The 19786-nt window shown below is 34.7% G+C and overlaps 1 protein-coding gene, 1 long non-coding RNA gene and 1 pseudogene across 4 annotated transcripts; 1 reads left to right on the forward strand and 2 right to left on the reverse strand.

Annotated features, from left to right (window-relative positions):
* Positions 1 to 258: 258 nt before the first annotated feature.
* Positions 259 to 3604, forward strand: LOC125185600 (uncharacterized). Of its 3 annotated transcripts, XR_016134925.1 has the most exons (10): positions 259 to 372; positions 607 to 751; positions 1410 to 1503; positions 1577 to 1636; positions 1767 to 1819; positions 2308 to 2403; positions 2594 to 2672; positions 2746 to 2975; positions 3051 to 3143; positions 3327 to 3604. It is a non-coding gene; the product is annotated as an uncharacterized LOC125185600 (long non-coding RNA). The 3 variants fall into 3 exon arrangements; XR_016134893.1 differs by lacking the exon at positions 1767 to 1819; XR_007170192.2 differs by lacking the exon at positions 1767 to 1819 and having other exon boundaries at positions 259 to 751.
* Positions 3605 to 11048: 7444 nt separating this feature from the next.
* On the reverse strand, positions 11049 to 13132 carry LOC125198084 (protein PHLOEM PROTEIN 2-LIKE A10 pseudogene; annotated as a pseudogene).
* Positions 13133 to 14866: 1734 nt separating this feature from the next.
* Positions 14867 to 19316, reverse strand: LOC125218342 (uncharacterized). The gene is made up of 3 exons (XM_048119992.2): positions 18592 to 19316; positions 16923 to 17110; positions 14867 to 15965 (listed from the first exon to the last, which is right to left on the reverse strand). The coding sequence occupies exons 1-3, from the start codon at positions 19208 to 19210 to the stop codon at positions 15417 to 15419; spliced, it is 1356 nt and encodes a 451-aa protein (XP_047975949.1). The 5' UTR covers positions 19211 to 19316; the 3' UTR covers positions 14867 to 15416.
* Between the last annotated feature and the right edge of the window lie 470 nt (positions 19317 to 19786).

Here is a 19786-nt window from a genome sequence, read left to right on the forward strand (position 1 = left end):
TATGCTTGCTAATTTGCGAGCACACGGTGCTAGCAAATTAATATTTGGTCGCAATCCCCGACAAAATGCGAGTAAACTAATCGTGCTTGCAATTTGGTCGCTGTTTAGCTAGCACACTTTATAGTGCTTGCAAATGTGCTCGCAAATTTGCTAGCACACTTTATAGTGCTCACAAAATATTAGATCTAATCCTGATTGTACCTGCTCCATCTCTCATTCTTTCCCATTCCCATTTCTTCTTTCTTCTCTTTTCTTCCTTTCTCCACTCGTTCTCCACTCATTCTCCTTTCTCTTCTTTTTCTCCAATCTCTTTATCTAAACAAAAAACCCTAAATCTCCACCATGAATCCCGCATAGTTGCCAAAATCTAAGGTGCTTTTCTATTCCAGTTTGTTTCGTCTTCGATTTGGTAGATCCACAAGTGTTTTCATCGGGAATTCTGTTTAAATTTTTTATTTTGAAGCGCGAGTTCCGTGATTTCATCAGCAGATCCGTGAGCTTTTGTGATTCTATTTTAATTTTTTGAAGCGTGATTCTGTTTAATTTTTTGATTTCGTATGCATGCACGTCTGCCGTCAGGATTCCGTTGCGTTGTTCGCATATTAGCCGTTGCTGCCGGGATTCCGCCGCGCTGCTACCCCTCTTCCTCTCCGCCGTCGCTGCGCATTCTTCCTCTGTCGCTCGGCATTCTTCCTCTGTCGCTCGACCACTTCAATTCGTCCAAAGTCAGAAACATCTCATGGAAACCTAGGTACTGATCTTCTTCCTATGTGCCGCCCGACCTCTTTTACCATTTTTTTATATTTGCTGTCAGCTACATTTGTGTGATTGAGAACTCCTTTCAGTCTTACCTTTTAGATTTCTGGAAATTGAGTTGATCTAAGCTTTCATTTTACAACAGATAGCTTCGCAATCGCTGCTTGAAACCTGGTTTTTCTCTGTGAAATATTGCTTTACCAATCAATAATTGGAAGTGTTGAAGCAATCACCCTCGGAATAGGGAAACGACACTTAGACTGTGTTATGAGTCTATTCTTACTCTTCATTTTCAGGCGCGCATAAACTAATTTAGCTAAACGTCGTTTTATTGCAATCATATGCATACTAGTTTGTTTTGTGATTGTTAATCAGATACTGATGAATTTTGGTATTGCGTTGTTGTTCGCTTTCATTTTAGTATTGTGATGTATGATTGCTGCCTGCCAAAATTGCTTCCACACACATGTATTCAAGCTTGATGCTCTAGTCTCACGCATCTGGTTCAAATATTTATCGATCGTTGTGAATATCTATAGCATATGTTGTTGATTATTACTCTACAATTTTCCCTTCTGATATTAATAGGTACTGTATATATTTTTCATTAAATGTTTTCTTATTTTGCAACTTCTTCTGGATGTTTCTCTTAGGATCTCATTCCACTGATGGGGCAGACTCGAATGCTGTAGTTTTTGATAGATCATCAGCCAAGTAGTATCTACTCTCACTGGCCACTCAAAGAAGGTTGGTACTGAACATTGTCTTGTTTGGACTCTTTCATGAAGATGGATAAAAACATTCTTTGGTTCTTCTCTAGGTTACAAGAGTCAAATTTGCTGCAGAAGGTGAATTAGTGGTTACTAGCTCTGCTGATAAGGTAATAGCTACCATGATTTCAGCCCATTTTAATCTCTTTTAATACAGCTTTATATTGGTACAATTTAGCTCATTGTTTCTCTCTTGTTTCCCTCCTATTTAATTATTCTATTACTCTTGTGTTTTGTTAGTTGTTCGTTGCTAACTTTCTCTGAGCATTTGATGCAAACTTCTCTCCTTTTAGGTGACTTAACATTACTCAACTCTGGTTATATTATTTGCTCTTATAATTATTTTTATCATAATAATGATTTGAAAGTATTTCAAATACTGTGGGAGAGAGCACTAATAATCACTTCTCTCCTTTTCTTGTTAGGCATGAACTCTGTTATCCATTAATTTAACTGTCAGAATATTTGTAACATCTTTTGGTCGAATTAGGTTCTTTTATGTCAGTTTGGAACAATGGAGTGCTTATGGTTTTCCAATAGTCAAATGGTGTATGCTGTCCACTTGTTTATTGAGCTTGAAACTATGACAAGACCTTGGAGATGGAATTCTTTTTGATGATGATGTATTGAAATTTGAAACTGTATCCACCTTAATCACAATGAAACTATATCCTCTATTGATAGCTTTCATTTTTTGAAGATTAAGCTATGTTTTATGGATATTGGTGAATTTGCATAATGTTTCATATGTATTAATATATCTTTTTGTTGTTGGACATAGGTTTGTGGTAGAATTGTAGTTGATTTGTCGCTGCAGATCCCCCTCCTCCCCTGCCTCTATCGCCGCTCCCCTCAGCTCTTCCCGACCCTACTCGTGGTATTAATCTTTTATTTGCATAATGTATAAAGGAAGATCCCTGTAACGGATTGGGTTTATTACATATATTCTTCTACTGATAGCTTTCATTTTGTGAAGATTAAGTTATGTTTTATGCTTCTATTTGGATATTGGTGAATTTGCATAATGTTTCATAAGTATTAATATATCTTTTTGTTGTTGGACATAGGTTTGTGGTAGAATTGTAGCTGATCTGTCGCTGCTGGACGTGTTTTACTTGTATCAGGCTCCAATCACCCCAATCCCATGTAAGAAAAAATATAACATCATTTGCTCAGCTCTGGAACTCTGCATAACTTATGTTTATGCTTGAACTTATAGTTAAATGCCTAGAGGAGGATTTACCGGACGACTTAGAGGAGCCTCATCCTGTGGCACACCTCTTAAGGAACTAGAGGACGTTCCTCCCGAGCTAGAGAAACTCTTCACACTTTTTAACGCAGTCGAAGGGGAAGAAGAAGGGGAAGAAGAAATGGAAGAAGGCGAAGAAGAAAGGAAAGAAGGGGGTGATGACATCCTGTGTTGCATTTGATGTAACAGCCAAAAAAATGGTAAGAATTGTATTTTCCAGTTTCAATTGTTTACATTTTTAATTATTGTTAAATTTTTATTGAAATTCTTTGCAGGGAAAGCTCCCTCCATTTTGGGACCTATTTCTCAAGACTCATAGGCTAAAGGACTCACACGAGTTATGTTCACAAGAAGCCAAAGAAATTGAGGTAATTTGCTGATTGTGTTTTACTTGAGATTGTCGTGTGGAAAGAAAATTTAGACCCTCAAAATCTCTACTTTTAGATATTCAGTTGATCTATAGAAATTTTACTTCTTTGTAGATAGAATTAATAGGATTCTGCCTGATGATTCAGTTGATGCCTGACTTGCTTGAGTTTTACTTCTTTCAGTTCATGAGATCTCATGAGATTTCTCAAGCAACGACTACAGCCTTTGCATCAAGAGATCGCAGAATTGTGGGAACTCGTAAATGTCCTTATTCAGCAAGTCCAAGGAAGAGTGGCTAAATAGATTTGAACTAAATTGTGGGAGATTTCATGTTTATGATGGGATGCAAAATACAGTTAGTATTTGTTTGAACTAATCTTGTTTAATCTGAAAAATGGATTGAATTGAAGTGTGAAATAATATTTTGTTTTGTATCTATATAAAATTTGAATTTTCGTCATTCTATTGAATTATTTCATATTATGATTTGAAAAAATAAATCCTAATATTAATTTTTAAAAAAATTACAAAAATTTAACAGAAAAATATTTTAGAATAAATGTTGAACAGCAAGCACAGTGGTACTTGCAAATTGAAGTCAGAAAATGCAATTATTTTTTGCGAGCACAGTGAATGCTCGCTAAAGTTGAATATGGCGACAACCTTGAGGAAGTTTTGCGAGCAAAAAATGCTTGCAATGTACTAATTTGACTGTTAGATTTTGCAAGCAACTTTGCGAGCACTAGTTAATGTGGTTGTAAATTTTTAAGCATGTGCTTGCAAATGTGCTCGCAAATTTTGCTACGAACGAAATGGGAAGCACCTTTCTTGCTTGCAAAGTGCTTGCAAAATGACTATTTTGCAAGCATATATGCTTATTTGCAAGCATTTTGATGCTTGCAAAACAACTTTTTTTTTTTTAGTATATGTATTATTTAATGAAAAATTTTAAACTTTTTTATTTGGTACTACGCTGTAAGGAAATGCTATGCTAGAGTATATTATATGACCATTACTCCATTTAATACAATTTTTTAATTTGTTTACATGTTTAATTGAATTCTATACATTAAAATTTATTATTATTATTTTTTATTTTTTCAGTTTTTGAAAATACTTTTAATTGTACATCATAGTGTTGCATTCTATTTCATTACAACTACACTTTTTGAAAAATTTATTATTTAATTACAATGTTGCATTCTATTTCATTACAACTACACTAAGGGTCCGTTCGCTTTCCCTGTAATGGCCATATAAGCCCTCAAAACTACCCAATAACCACCGTTCGGTTTCCATGCATGAATACTTGAAAGCCCAAGCAAAACCCATTGGCCCGCACTGTTTGCTTCATAAATGAGCTGTTACTTTTCTTCCAAATTTGGTGATATAAAATTCTAATGAGGCCAGAATCGGATGAGTTGTTGAAGAGAAAGACTAATTTGTCCCTGTGAATTTAGAATCACCTCAAATCGTCTCATTTTGAAACGAGGCAACTCCAGCCCTAATTTCGGTGACAGATGGCGCCCAGCACACAACGTTCACGACCGGCGACCTCCATTCCATCAATCAACAGTAAGGTTCGGAACAATATTGTTCGATTAATGATCTCCTCCATCTTTTTTTTCTGATTATTTGGTATGCTATTGTGCGTACATAGTCCATTTGGTTTCGGCGTGTCGACGAGAATCCGCCGGTGTACTCGTTCCAGCCGGAGGTTCAACCGGTCCTCAAATGAACAGGTGTACACGTTCGGAAGCGCCAAAATGAACCACCCCTTTTTTCGCTCATCCCACCCCTTTGTTGCTCATCCCGTCATTTAGAGACTGAAGGGTAGAATTGGGAATTTATCATATGAGTGAGAGCTTGTGCTTCATTTCCGACCATAGTGGAGGCCCAAAACAGAATGATTTGACCATAACCGAACGCCATTTTTGCAACATGTTAGTGGGCCACGTCTGATACAAAACTCCCCTAATTCTTATCAAGTATTTTTACATGACAAATGCTATATGGAAAAGCGAACGAACCCTAATACTATTCTCAATTTCTTTATGCTCTTCTTGCGACGTCGCCGATAACAAATTAGTCTTATTTTTGAAAAAAAAAATACCGTCACTGAAAAAGAGAATAGGAGTAATAGTAGTTAAATAAAAAGAAGTCACATTTGTAATTTAATTAAGGGGTAAATGGTAAAAAAGACTAAAAAATTATGGTCAATCAATTATAGGCAAAACACATTATTAGGTCCTTATACTTTAATCAAAATGTTTATTAGGTCCTCGTACAATTTTTTCGTTTTAATAGGTCCTTATACCTTTCTCATAAATTTCATCACATCCTCGTACATTTTTTTCGTTTTAATAGGTCCTTATACTTTGATTATAAATTTTATTAGGTCCTTATAAAAATTTTTATTTTAAGATATTTTTTTACTTTTATTTTAGATAATAATTTATATTTAATTAATTAAATTTAATGAACCTTTTAATTTTATTATTTAACTTATCTTATGATTATAAATATTCAGGGAAACGTATCTTTCAATATAAATATAAATAATCAATTGAAAATTCGGATAGTTATTCTAAAAACATCTTTGATTTTAATCTTCAATCATCACGGTTAATCTTTTTATTATTGTCTACAACTTATTGAGATTATTGGATAACAAGATGATATTATCTTTATAGACTATGCTAAGTTAAATAATGGAATATTAAAAAGTTCATTAATTTTAATTAAATTTAGATTATTATCCAAGATAAATGTAAAAAGTCTCTAAAATAAAAGATTGTACAAGGACCTAATGAAAGTTATGATAAAAGTATGAGGACCTACTAAAACGAAAAATCGTACGAGGACCTGATAAAAATATTATGAAAAGTATAGGGACCTATTAAAACGAAAAAATTGTACAATGACCTAATTAACATTTTAACTAAAGTATAAGGACCTAAGAATGTGTTTTGCCTCAATTATATTATAACTTTAATATGATGAAAATATATGACATGCTATGCATTTAAGTTATGACCTTGGTGCGTACATGTATATAAATTAAAGATGTGATGGAATAATTGTACCAAACGACGTTGTTTAAAATCAAAAATTTTGTATACATAGCATATTATGGGAATTTACAAAAAATGTTAAAATTAAGATTGCGGAAATTGACCATAAAATAGACCAAATATGACAATTTTTGTGACAATTTGCACTTAATTAAACACACCACGCGTGATTGCTTGATTTGTGTTAATAAATCCATGATCAAATTACAGCTTGAGCTCTCCGCTCTCCTCTCCTCTATTAATTACGATAAATGGGTTCGCATTTATAAATTATTATGAATGGTAATTAAGACTCCAGTTATACTTATATAAGGTGAGCATACATTACTACATAATGATATATTATATATGAGTGCTATTTTAGTTACTTATTCTGTTATTCACTCAAAACGCATTCCACTCGTCATGGCAATCACCACCTTCACCGCCGCTCACAGAGCGAGCCGACGGGCCTCCTCCGGCCGCGCTGTGTCCACGTGGATCGTGAACGGCATCACCGACGTGTTCTTCGCATCATTGGAGAGATGCTTGTGCATTAGAATCTCGACAGACGAAGGTGATTTTAGAGACGACGAAGATGAAACCACTCCTCTTCTTTTCAGCAACAGAAAAAAGGTGAACATCTTAAATAAGACGAGAGAGAATATTAATCTCTTTATGTAAAATAGAATTCACTACATCTTCAATTGTTTAATTACTCATTTTTATTGCTAATCACTGTGATTTGGCTTTGTAAATTCAGCTAATATAGAATACAATGTTAAAATGAATAAGAGATTTTGTACGTTAAGTCATGAAATGTATGATTTTCCTCTTCTTTTTTGCCAAAATCTCCTTGTTATTTATGAACAAAGGACTCGTTGATAAGAATATTACACTCTTCTTGTTACGATAGAAATGAATGTGATTCTTATTTTTATTCTATTGATTTGCTTGTTATTGTAGAATGATGGAAGTAATGAAATGAAAATACAAAAGGAATGCAGAATAATCATTTCATTCATATTTTCGTGTCATTTCACTCTCATTTTATTCTACCATACCGAAAACTAAAAGGGTCTTAATACTTTAATTAAAATTTAAAACAATTTTCCTAAACACATAAATTTGTCTAATTTATTTGTGGCACATGCACATTAGTGATTTTTCAGTTGTTGTAATTTATTACTATTACATCTTTCTCATATACTAGTACTTATGATTTATGTACATTTATAATACGTCATCCATGGTTACATCAATACTTATAATTTTCTAATCAATTATACTCCATACGTCCCGCTTTAGCAGTCTCATTGACTTATCTGCCATTTTTTTGTATAAAATGATAAAAAATAGCTAAAGTGGAGAAATGATAAAGTAAGAGAGACAATAATGTAGATAAGACTCTTCTCTATATTATTCTCTCTCTTAATTTACCATTTCTCCTCTTTAACTATTTTTTATCGTTTTTACAAAAAGATGATAAAAAAGTCAATGAGACTGCTAAGCGGGACGGAGGGAGTATTAAATATTGCTAAAACTACGAACAGAACATATACTGATATACATGGTTAATCTTTTCGGGTATTTTAGTTGAAACAAGTTTATGAAAACTAATTAATTTAAAATAATTTAATATATTACATATTTATTTTTGTGCAATAATAAAAAAATATTAGCTTTTAAATTAAATTTCTTAGATATCTGCATAATTATCTCCAAATCTAATTAAAAGTTTTTAACAATCATGCGCGAGCTAATGTAAATCTTTCATATCAAATTATATTTCTTAAATATAATATGAGCAATTTAATAGGGATGGTATAACAAAAACAGTGAATAAAACCATTTTATTTATTTTATATATAATTTAATTTAGGCGATAATTCTATTTTTATTGAGTAAATAAAAATATATATAATTTGCCAACTCTCTATTCCAGAAGAATCACTATTCACTTATTCCGTGTAATTAAACAATGTCACGACTAACTTTGTCCGATGACCAAACAATTCTTTTTTGAAAGCCCGTGACGAAGTAATTAATTTAATTACTAAAAGCCAATTTCGATAAGAATGTCTGATTAAATTTATTTTTCATAATTTTAGTTATCTTTTTCCAAAACAACACCAATATGTAGTACTGCTAAACAATATATAAATGTAATTATAAGAAAAAGAGACATATAAACATTATGTCAAAAAGACATTTCACATAAGAAAAATAAATAATTTATTAAAATCTGTATAACAGTTTAAGTAATTATGGTCATACATATGTGGTGTATTTATTTCATTTGGTCACACAAAGAAAGACATACAAAAGTAGTAAATTATTATTAAATGTAAATTCAGAAATGTGGTAAATTATATATATGATAGATAGCCAAAATACTCTATTGACAAATTGGGAAAAAGTCATTAGTTTTATTAAGAAAGAAGCTTTTTATTGAGATTTATAATCTTATAATGATTTGAATTCCCAACTTATTAGTTGACAAGATAATTTTTAGCAACTAAATTATATTTCATCATTGCTAGAATAACAAAAATAGCACGTTCATATCGCTTTTCGTTCATTTCTGCCGTGAACCGCCATAATAAAAGCATGCGAAGCAGCTAGAAGCACTCTTATTCACGGATGAATTGGGAAGGTGTGAAAAGATAAATTCCTTTTATTCGAGGAGTAGTGTGATTGGAAGGACCTCTTTTGCTTCTTTATAATGTTGTTATCAAATCCTAATAACAAAAGAAAGATAATTCCTATCAAGTTCCTATAAGAAAATTACAAAAGAAAAACAAAAAAGATAATTTATAAATATTCAAACACAACGAAAAAGATCGTCACCGGCGTCGAAAGACAGAGGCGATGCAACGATTGTCAATGGCACTGACGAAAAGCGTAAGCAAACCCTGACCCAAAGGATTGAGGTGGAGTTGCCACACCATGAGTAGGCAACATTGACCACAACCTAAAATTCAATAGAACTTTCCGATCCTCATGGGCGAGCGGTGGAGTCCTTCAACCCCCCGGGCAACGTGGAGCCGCAATTATGTGTAAGCAAAACATTCATACACTCGGGGTTTGACTACTAGATTACACTGCAATCGTACACTAAATGATTGATAAACAGAAAAATATGGCAGCTAACATTTATAGAATCCATAACAAAAGGTTGATGTTGCATAATTCACCTTATTAGTCATCTATACAATATATAAAAGGAGAGTTTTGGAAGTATTCACAAGATTGCCATTATGAAATTTTTGTAATATTGATAAAAAAAAAATTATTACTGAAAAAAAATATATTTTATCAGTAATATGTTTGATACTACTCGGAATCATGGAGCAGTTCTGGATTAGTGGAGTGGTGGATGGAACTACTTCTGATCCAGTCAAACTTGAGGTCATTCCCATAAATCTATAATTGAAATGCTATGGGCAGAACAGGTTTTGCTTTAGAAAAATCCGTTAGAAATTCCTTTTTGCTCTGCGTGTGTGCTTTCAACTTTAAAATCATATATGGGTATGTATCACCCTTATCTTTTTTCCTTGAATACCAACAACCTCCTGTATGTGGCCTAATACAATGAAATGGTTTTTCCATGTAGTCGTGTGGAATCCATGGGAGAAGAAGTCGAAAGCGATGGCAGATTTTGACGACGAAGAATATAAGCAGATGCCATGTGTGAATGCAGCAGCAATAGAGAAGAACATCACCCTGAAACCAGCAGAGGAGTGGACGGGTAGAGTCGAGCTTGCAGCTGTGCCTTCAAGCTTCTGCTGCGACGAACTTGAACCTCATCTCGACTACTTTTGGTGTTTTGTTTCAAGTGAATTATGTGTGTAGTGTTGAGGTTTTTGAGCCGTCGGGGTTGGAACTTGGCGATATGCCAAGGCCTTTGATAATTTCTATCTTTCAAGTTAAAGTACTGGATTGAGTATGTTATCAATTATGTAAAGTAAATGGACCATTTATAAATTATGTATAGTGCATAAGAAGTGTGCAATCTTTTGTCTTTTATGAGTTTTTCATTGCATCTCTTCGGCCTTGGGAATCCCTACTAAAACTAAAGAATGGTATGGCATATTTTTTGATGCTCATAAATCACGTCGAATATGTACATTTTCCTATTCCATATGATCATAGCAAGCTTATGGAAGACTGCTTCCAAAGGTTTTAATTCTGATTTGTAAGTCAGGTGCACTCGATTTGGACGTGAGATAGAAGACTACAACCAGGTTTGGAACTATTACGTATTGGAAAATCAGCTTAGTTTTCCTTTTATGTTGTAGTGATTTATGGTTTTTCAATGACATAATGGTTGATAGGTAGCATTAAAATGAGAGGCTCAATCTTGGTCTTGATTCCCTGTCAATTTTCTTCTACATCTACATGTTTGCAGTACTTGATGTAATTGTTATAAATTGATAAACAGTGATGCTATTGAAACTATTAGATGAGTGCAACCGGTGTATGTCATAGTTAAGAAGGTGAAGTGGAGCTGTAACAATAACAAGAAGAATAATTAGTAACAGAACTTTTGTTTTATCTTTTAGCTATTTTTCTTTAGACTAATGTGGTGACAAACGAGTTATTTTAAAGTGAATGTAGTGTATAAATAAGTTTTAAAAATAATGAGTAATTATTCATTATGTTTCAAATATATTATGCTTATTTGTATAGATTTTTTATTCTCATATAACTAAAATTATTAATCATATTATTTATTGTTAATATTAATCCTAATTTTATTTAATTAATTTAAAATTGAATACTAATGCGTTAAAAATATATTAATGAGACGTGATACTAGTTGTAGGTAAAAGGGGAAAATCATCATCAAATCTCTAAATCAATGTTTACTATATCTAGAAATAAGCATAAGTGGTCATCAAATATTTCTGTACAAATTCATGTCCACTGACAGTATAAGGCACTTCAAATTGTAAAAAAAATATATTCTACACTGTAAATATAATAGACGAATTTATAAAACTTGTAAATAAGTAGTATGAATTTTCACCATGTAGCCAAGAACTAGTATATAGAATTGCTTTCACCCACAGCCAATATGTAAAACAAGAAGTTCCTTGAGTTCTTGAGGATCTGAGACCATGTATGCAGAGACGTGGGAGGAGATAAGACGTTGGAGATGATAGACGAACGCGGTCACATTAAGCAGCCACCAATGCCCTACTGCTGCCTATGATATGCAGAAACAATGAGAGACAAATGGTGAGGATAATGGTGGATTTGGCCCCAACGTATCTCACAACTTCGTATCCTCGTTCCACAACCTTTTCATGAACCACGTTCGCACTCTTTTTCAAGGCCTCGGATGCTTTCCACAAGAAAAACTCAATGACAGATCGGACTGTCTCAAATGTCACTCTCCCGGTGACATCAAGCACAAACTTTCTATTGCTCGGTACAGCCAGTGTTGATGAAACGCTACTGACCCATCCGTTACTCTGAAGATCAACAGAACCATTCCCATTCTTTCTAGAATGAGTCTCTGCTTCAAATCCTATCTTGTTTCCGAAGCTTGGAGCTTCACTCGATTCCTTCTTCGGAGAAGCTGTCAGCACTTGGTGAGAGGTCTTTACAAGAGTTTCGACAGCCCCATTACAAAGGGAGACGAAGAACTCAGTCATCTTAGTATGATGCTTAGGATTAGTCAAGCCCGAGAACATCTCATTATAGACATTGACATCCATGGTTTTGTCGAGGTAAACTGTAACAGCAGAGCTAACGAAATTCTTGATGCAATCAGCAACCAACACTCTGCATTTATCATCCGACACCACACTTAACCACGATGAGGAACTCGACTTCTCATGGATCACACCCGAGTGGCCATTCTCACTACTAGCATAGAATCCCAACACCATATTCCTAGCAAAGCTACCAACAACAACCGAGACAAATCCTGCACCAGCATCCGACATCACCTTATCGACAAGCCTATCAGAAAAGCTCGGATCACCATCTCCTTGAACGTTACTCGCGCTATTCTCTACCCTATAACCCCTCAAAACGCCTACTGTCATCGACTGGCAAAGACGAGCTACTGACTCAGAAAACTCAGCAGAGCGAGCAATCTTCGACAACTGCTTCAAACTATTGGGGATTTCATCCGAATCAGACTCCAAAAACTCCTTCAAATCCCTAGACACCACTGTCATCATCTCCGCGGAATCAGAAACCATTTCAGCCACTGAAATTAGGGATCCTAAAAACTTCAAGATTCTCTTTCTCTTCCTAGCTACAGACGGCATGTGATACACCCTATACACACCGTAGCTCGAAACCCCAACCAATCCCACCACGACCAACCATTTCCTCTTCCTTCTAGTGAAATCAAAACCCCTTTTCACCAACTCACTATCCATAGAGCTTCAAAAGAACAAAAAAACAACCTAAATTGAAGAAGTCGAAACAAACTAGATATGAATTGAACCCCAGAGCTCACCGAAATTCAAACCCCGGGGTCCAATAAGAAAGAAACCGAGCTCTTCGCCTCAATCGAAAAATCAGGATAAAAATTGCAAATACCAAGAACCCTCGCCCTCGGTACTTGCTAAACTCTGATTGGTCTAATGATTACTCAGAGAAAACCCCCCAAAATTGCAACTTGACAGTATATGTCCCCTTTTTTCACACGTAATCGATACCTCGACGCTATGTATTAACCGAATACATGAGAAATCGGGATGGGTTTTGATCATACGTACCTTGGGGGATGAGTCGTCGGAGAGAGAGAGGGGGAGAAATTGTGCTAGTCAAAACTGTGGTGCATATAAAATAGGGAAGGAGGAAAGAGAGGGAAAATCAATGGGAAAAGGGGGAGGAATTTTAATTCTAGGGATTCAGATGGAAAGATTGGCATATTTGTTGTGTGTTTGTGAAAATGAGAGATTGGTGACTTAGCAATATCCATAGCTTGGATTCTTGTATGGTTGATGAAAATTGGCACGTGCTTCTGCGACCATGATCACGTGATTTCTTTCTTTCTTTCTTCTGAATATAGCTAAATAATCGTCTGTCTCATAGATTTGTATGTATGTATGTATTGGTTATTTAGATGTGGTATTCCAATTTTCAATAATAGAATGTGGTTGTATACTTTATCACAAATGAATAATGTACATACATATTGTTGAATTAGATAATATGAGAGGAATGAATATATTTCGTTACTTATAATTTGTTATACGGTATTGTCCACTTTAATAAAGGGGATGAAACTATAAATCTCCAAATGATCATTCTTCTTCAAGTATGATTTGTTATGTGTAGAAAGTATGCTTAGATTTTTACATGGTGTATTTTATTTTTTGTGCAAATTTTCTCGTGATTTATGAACATATACCATTAGAAATTTGTTTACATACTCTGATACTCATGAATTTAAAATTTAAATAGTTGAGTACAAAATTATCTTTAAATTGTTTTAAGGTATTTTATTAGAGAGTGTGTACACTCAAATGAACTGGGTCGTCAACAATTCGAAACATGTTTTAAGTGCGGATTTTGCATTATTACATAAATAAATAAAAGTTTGTGCTATGTTACGTGAAAGACTTCTTTCAACTGTACGCTATCAGTGGTTACTTTCATGGAAAAAAATTAAGATTTTAATCTAAATATGGTCCTTTTGAATTGGGTCTTATTCTAATGCTTATAGCACCCTAATCCAAAATCAAGACTAAATCTCCACCCTTGGATTTTAAAATGAGTGGATGAGATTAAAGCTCACAAATCTCAATAAATAGTAGACAAAATATCAACAAAAGGGTAATATCGTCATTATGTTATCATATGATAATTTTCGTGAATGTTTTTTTATATCAACATTGTATATTACAAATATCAACAATATGATATAAGAATATCAACATTAGTACAAGAAAATATCAACACATATTTATTGAGATTTTTACATGGTTTTATTGAGATTTTTTTGATGTATTTGTTGATAAAAATCTGGGTATCAACATTTACGAAAACTAAAATAAAAAATATCAAATTTCATCATCCGAACGTCGTCGAAACATATGCAATTGGGATCTCGTTGAAATCCTTAATAAATTATCTTTAATTTGATATATTTTTTGCGAAAAAATAATTTAAATTGAGAGAGTTACGTAAATTTAAAGATTTGAGATGATTTTGAGGAGAGAGAAAGTAGTTAGTTATAATTACTACATATAGGATTTGACATTAATACCCTTTTAATTTAATTAATAATTATTTAAATTTAAAATATATTACACTTGCATTATATTTACCACAAGATCTTCTAATCTAATGGTTGAAAATTGGTCTCAATTTAGGATTGATAATTAGTTAGCAATTGATTACGTCCCCTCCTGAATTAAATGAATAGTAGTAATTAATTTGTACGGCTTCGTTTATTTACTATAAACACCAACTATTCTTCCACACAACAAAATAGGACTAACAAAAAACAACTATAAGACAAAATCAAAGCTATGCTATTTAAAATAAAAGTTGTTTTAGGGATTTAATTGACATAGTTTCTAAAACTAGCTGATAATTTCTATATAGCATGCGGTTGGTAGAATATTGAATATTACAACCAACCACAACCTATAACATTAACTTGGGGGTTGTTGTGAAGAAAATATTCACATCAATTTACCACAGACCAAACTCAGTCAAACATTTACTATGTTTTTTTGCATTTCCTTGTCATATGTACATCCAAACAGCTGTAGTTTGAAATCTTACATTTGAATCTATAGTTGTCTAACAACAAATACAAAAGGCTAAACCAAAAACTGCTGGCTTCAGCTTTTCAAGATATCAAGTACCATAAATAAGAATAAGGGCGTTCCTGCTCGCTGCTTTTAGTGATCATACAATATACTAAATCCATGATATCATCGAATATTTACCTCCGCTATAATCTCATCGCGTGCAGCGAACTTTAGCAGCTAGGGTTCAAGGATGGTCTTACCAGAAGTGTAGTAAATTGTGCACAACCAAGCATGATCAAGTGACTCACGATTCCTTCAATCTCGAAAACCAGTATACGAGTGATCCACAACCGACTCGTGACTCCTTCAATCTGGAAAACCAGCTGAATACGAGTGCTACGTGTGTGGACTGAGAAAGGCCAGCACAAATTCCACTTATGCCCTCCCGAGAGATGCTCTCTAGAGCGATCTCCCCTGGCAGATTGACTCATGGAGTTTTGGTTGTTCTATTCCTTTCAGCTGTAGTTGTTTTGTATTTATATGGTACAGTGGAGTCTAAATCGTCTTCTAAATCACTAAATGATATATCATCTTCGTTCAAATTAAGTGAGGTGCCAGTATACCCAATTAAGTCCGAGTCATCTTTAAGCCAGTCATCATCATCATCATCGTCATCATTAACAACAACAGCCACAACTGGCACAGGAATTTCTACGGAAGAACCCACAACAATCTCCTTATCCCGAAGTATGGCTGGTGGATCTTCCTTGATAACAGACTTGTCAACAAACTGAATTTCGTCGAGTACGTGCTTCTCAATCTCATGCTCAGTGGTCATTTGATGCGTTGAAGATTCAGAAACTGACCTCCAGTCTGTCTCATTTCCATACTGGACATCATCATAAGTGCAGACAATATTTTCACGGGGTGAGTCCGTGCCACCTTTGGATTGGAAACTACTTATTCCGGACCAATAGGAGTCCCCTTTAGTTTGTTTTTGTAGCTCATGTATCCACATGGCCCTAGCTTGCGCAAGCTGCAAATGAATAAAAAAAGTTAGGCAAACTAATTGCATTCAATTATTCGTTTATATAGCAGATGTTTTGATTTATCTGCAACAACATTAAGCCAGCCGTAGAACTCTGACACTCTTTAACAACAAAAACCAACTTTGACTTCCAAAATTAATGAGATTTGTAGGAAGAATAGAAAAGAGAAAGTGAAAACGTGTGACAGGTAAGCTATCTGCTTCGATTGAATACCGGCAGTACATTAAGGGGCATTCGGTTGCCATGATTACTTGTGATTAAATGTCATGACTAATCTTATCACTGGCTTGGTTGCGTTTTTTTCAAAAGTTTGGCCCGTGACAATGTATCTTGGCCCGCCTCCATAATGGCAAGATTGGATTGCATATCAATCTCACCTTCACCCCTATGACTAATTTAATCCTAGACAAATCCTATTGTGACTTATCCAATAGTGAATCTCACTATTTTATTATCTAACGAACCGAACGCCACCTAAGAAGACAATCATTTAAGATGCCATGCTCATTTTGTGAAGTCCATTTTTAATCCAGTAATGTTTTGTGCGTCTGTAATATTCTAACATCAAAGTTCTAACAATTGGGTCACGTAACCAACTACACCATGATCACCATCAGTCTCTTATTAAATAACATCAAAGTTACTGATGGTACCTATGCATACTTGGATATGTGTGTGTTGTGAGGGGGGGGTGGGGGGGGGTAGGGTTAGAGGCGTGCCTAGTACCTATTTATTACTACTACACAAGAAGCACTCTATTGATTATCCCAAAAATGATAACCATGGAACCTAACTAAATGAAACATAGAACCACTGTATCTAAACATTCTGTAGGTCAGGTCATTGAGTTAAAATCTGGGTCAAAACATCTTGCAATTTGTCGAAAAAATCAAAGTACTGATATCTGGATATGTTAATCTCTCTATTCATTAGTAACAACCAACCTGTGGCGAAGACAGCAGGTTACCATCGTGTTTATTCAACCTTGAGTGTAGAAGAACGAAATAGACCATCCAAAAGTAGCCCACACCCATATGGACTGGACAAAGTTCAAATCTGAGAGCTGCTAATCTTGGCGCTAAATGTTCAATTGCCAACAAATGCTTGTACTGGGCCTCGGATACATCAAAATCTGTGAAAGATGAAAAGAGATATCATAATTAGATTAGATAGCCCATCAACGTATAAATTTATGAATATATTAACATTTAGGATAATATTATGCACATTATAATAGCTGTAGTTGCAATCGCTGACTAAACATAATCAACAATTCCCTTCCAGCTCAAAATAGGAAATAATCAGTAGCAACCACTGAATGATACAAGTCATGTATCCATGTGTGCAGGCATTCATATAATCACCCTTTAACCACTATTCTTTTCAGGGACACACTCATCGAAAGATTATGTCGCATGAGAACATATACAGACCTTCTACACTATAGTATTGAGAAACGGATAAAAGGTGCCAACATTTTACAAACGTGATTTCATTATATGAGTTTACAAGCAAAAGACTCAAAATCTTCTGAAATGAGTTCTCTGCTTATACTGCAAAAAAATGAACACAAACAAAATATATACTATTATATTAAAATATTAAGGAAAATATTGTTCTTTCTAAAGGAAAGTTGAAGGTAAAGTTTCACAGAGGTCCTGAATAGCGACCACAAAATGAATATCTTGGAACAAGAAAGCGCTGAAAAATAATTATACTAGAATTTTTGGAGCAAAAATGGAAGCATCTTTTAAAGGAGAAAGTCTACTTGCTATTATGTAGAATGAGTATCATTCAGACCGTCGAAGACCATTTATACAAATTATAATGGACTTCTTCTCCCTGGAGATAAATGAAGATCAGCCAAACCCTCTACCAAAATTCACAGAGTTGAGCACATAAATGGTTCATTTTTGTACTAGCATGCAAATGACCAGCAAACCAAGTAACCAACAGCCAGATTGGCTTCAAACACGATCAAGAACATGCTCTAATATAGTCACCTTAGCTACGATGATATGAAACAGCTCAGTCAGAAGTATGTGGTCTGCAGATTGACACTAACGTTTACTCAACAAAGATAGATCCATATACTTAAGTCATCTAGATAATCAACTTACTACTCTATAATGTACGTGACAATCCCTGAGGGAATCACAAGTCATCAAAATCTTCTATTTATTTACTGTATGTATCATCCCTAGTTCAGGTTCAGTGCTACAAGGTAAACTCAATAAACCGAGCTTGCTCCATATTTGTCTTTGCCTGTGCATTCTCTTCTAAAAGATCAAACCTTTTTTACAAAGATAAATTCATAAAGCTACATGAATGATAGTAACTTCTAATAGTTCTTGGCTTGAATAGCTGAAGGGAAACAAAGGACATTTCTTCCAAATGTTTCGAAATGATTACTAACAACTCCTCAAAATAGTTTACCAGATTATACAGCATTCACAGGTAGTCCAACTTTCTCATTCTATCAGCCATCCACAATCAATTCAATTCTACACGAAGTCATAGCAAAAGCCAAAAACAGAGTCAGACCAAACAATGACGGAAAGCTCAAACTGAAGTCAATCAAATTTGATAATCCACAAAACTAAGTTTCTTTACCATCAAACTCCTCTTCCTCTATTGGGAAATCCAACCAAGTTTCTGGATGATGCGCGATGTTCCTCGCAAAGGCCAATACTTCCTCAGTAATCCCTACTGCATCCTCAAAATGAAATGCATCGTCATCCTTCGATGGAGAAAATTCCGCAGATTCCCCCAATCCACCAGACCCTCTCTCATCATACTCCGACAATTCTTCTTTTTGTTCCTCCTCATCGTCAGCATTGACCGTACCTGCCGGATCAGATTCCGATCGTACGCTCGATCTATTGACGAAAGGCGGCGGAGGGAGAGGCGGCGGCGGGGGCGGAGGAGCGAGAAAAGTAGCAACGCCCCAAAATTGACGCGTGAGACTTTCTCGAAATTCCGATAAATCCTCTTTTAGCCCACGGCGATCGTCGTGATTGTCACTGGCGCCGCCATCACTATCCGGCGGGCGATCTTCGATTGAGAAGGTGGAGTGGCGAGGCTGATCCTCCCGGAGCACGGCGTCGTTCTCAGTGGGACGTAGAACGGAGTCGGGTACGGGTTTATTGACATCCTCCACCGCCGCCGTCGCATCTTCTTCGCCGTCGTCGAGGCGGAGACTGTCGGCGATGGAGCGAGCCAGCCAAGACATGTTCCTACGACGTCGTTTTTCGTGATTGAGATATCGACCTCGATTTTGAAATTGGCTGTTTTTTTCTCGCGCTAAGAGAAATGATTTTGTTTTTTTCGTGGAGATTATTTTCTCCCTTTCCCCACTTTAAAATGCTCACGCGGATCTAATATTTGTAGTACAAACGTCAATTTTTCAAATTCTAAAAAAAAAACGTCCATTTTTCAAAAATTCTAATTTAATTTAGTTAAATTTTGATTTATCTCATAATTTTAAAATGATTATTATATTCTAATTTTGAAAATTTTCTTTAACTAATACTGCTACATAATGAAAAATTATAGCATGCTAGTATATGGATTTGTTAATGTGACACATACATATATCAAAATTAAAGAAATGACTAATCGAGTATATTTTATGTCTTCTTCTTAAGTAGTCGAATGTTTTGTCACATAGTAGTATTTTATGTTTGTCATATTATGCACAATTTCTCTCAAATATGAGATCATTGGATGATTGAGAAAAAATGTCAAAATCTAAGATATCATCGGTCATTTTAAAAAATTTTGTGATTGACCTAATTTTTCTAGCAAT

The sequence above is a fragment of the Salvia hispanica genome, chromosome 1 (genome assembly GCF_029641045.1).
Source record: "Salvia hispanica isolate PSC_SH4W2 chromosome 1, Shi_PSC_v1, whole genome shotgun sequence".
Taxonomy (NCBI): domain Eukaryota; kingdom Viridiplantae; phylum Streptophyta; class Magnoliopsida; order Lamiales; family Lamiaceae; genus Salvia; species Salvia hispanica.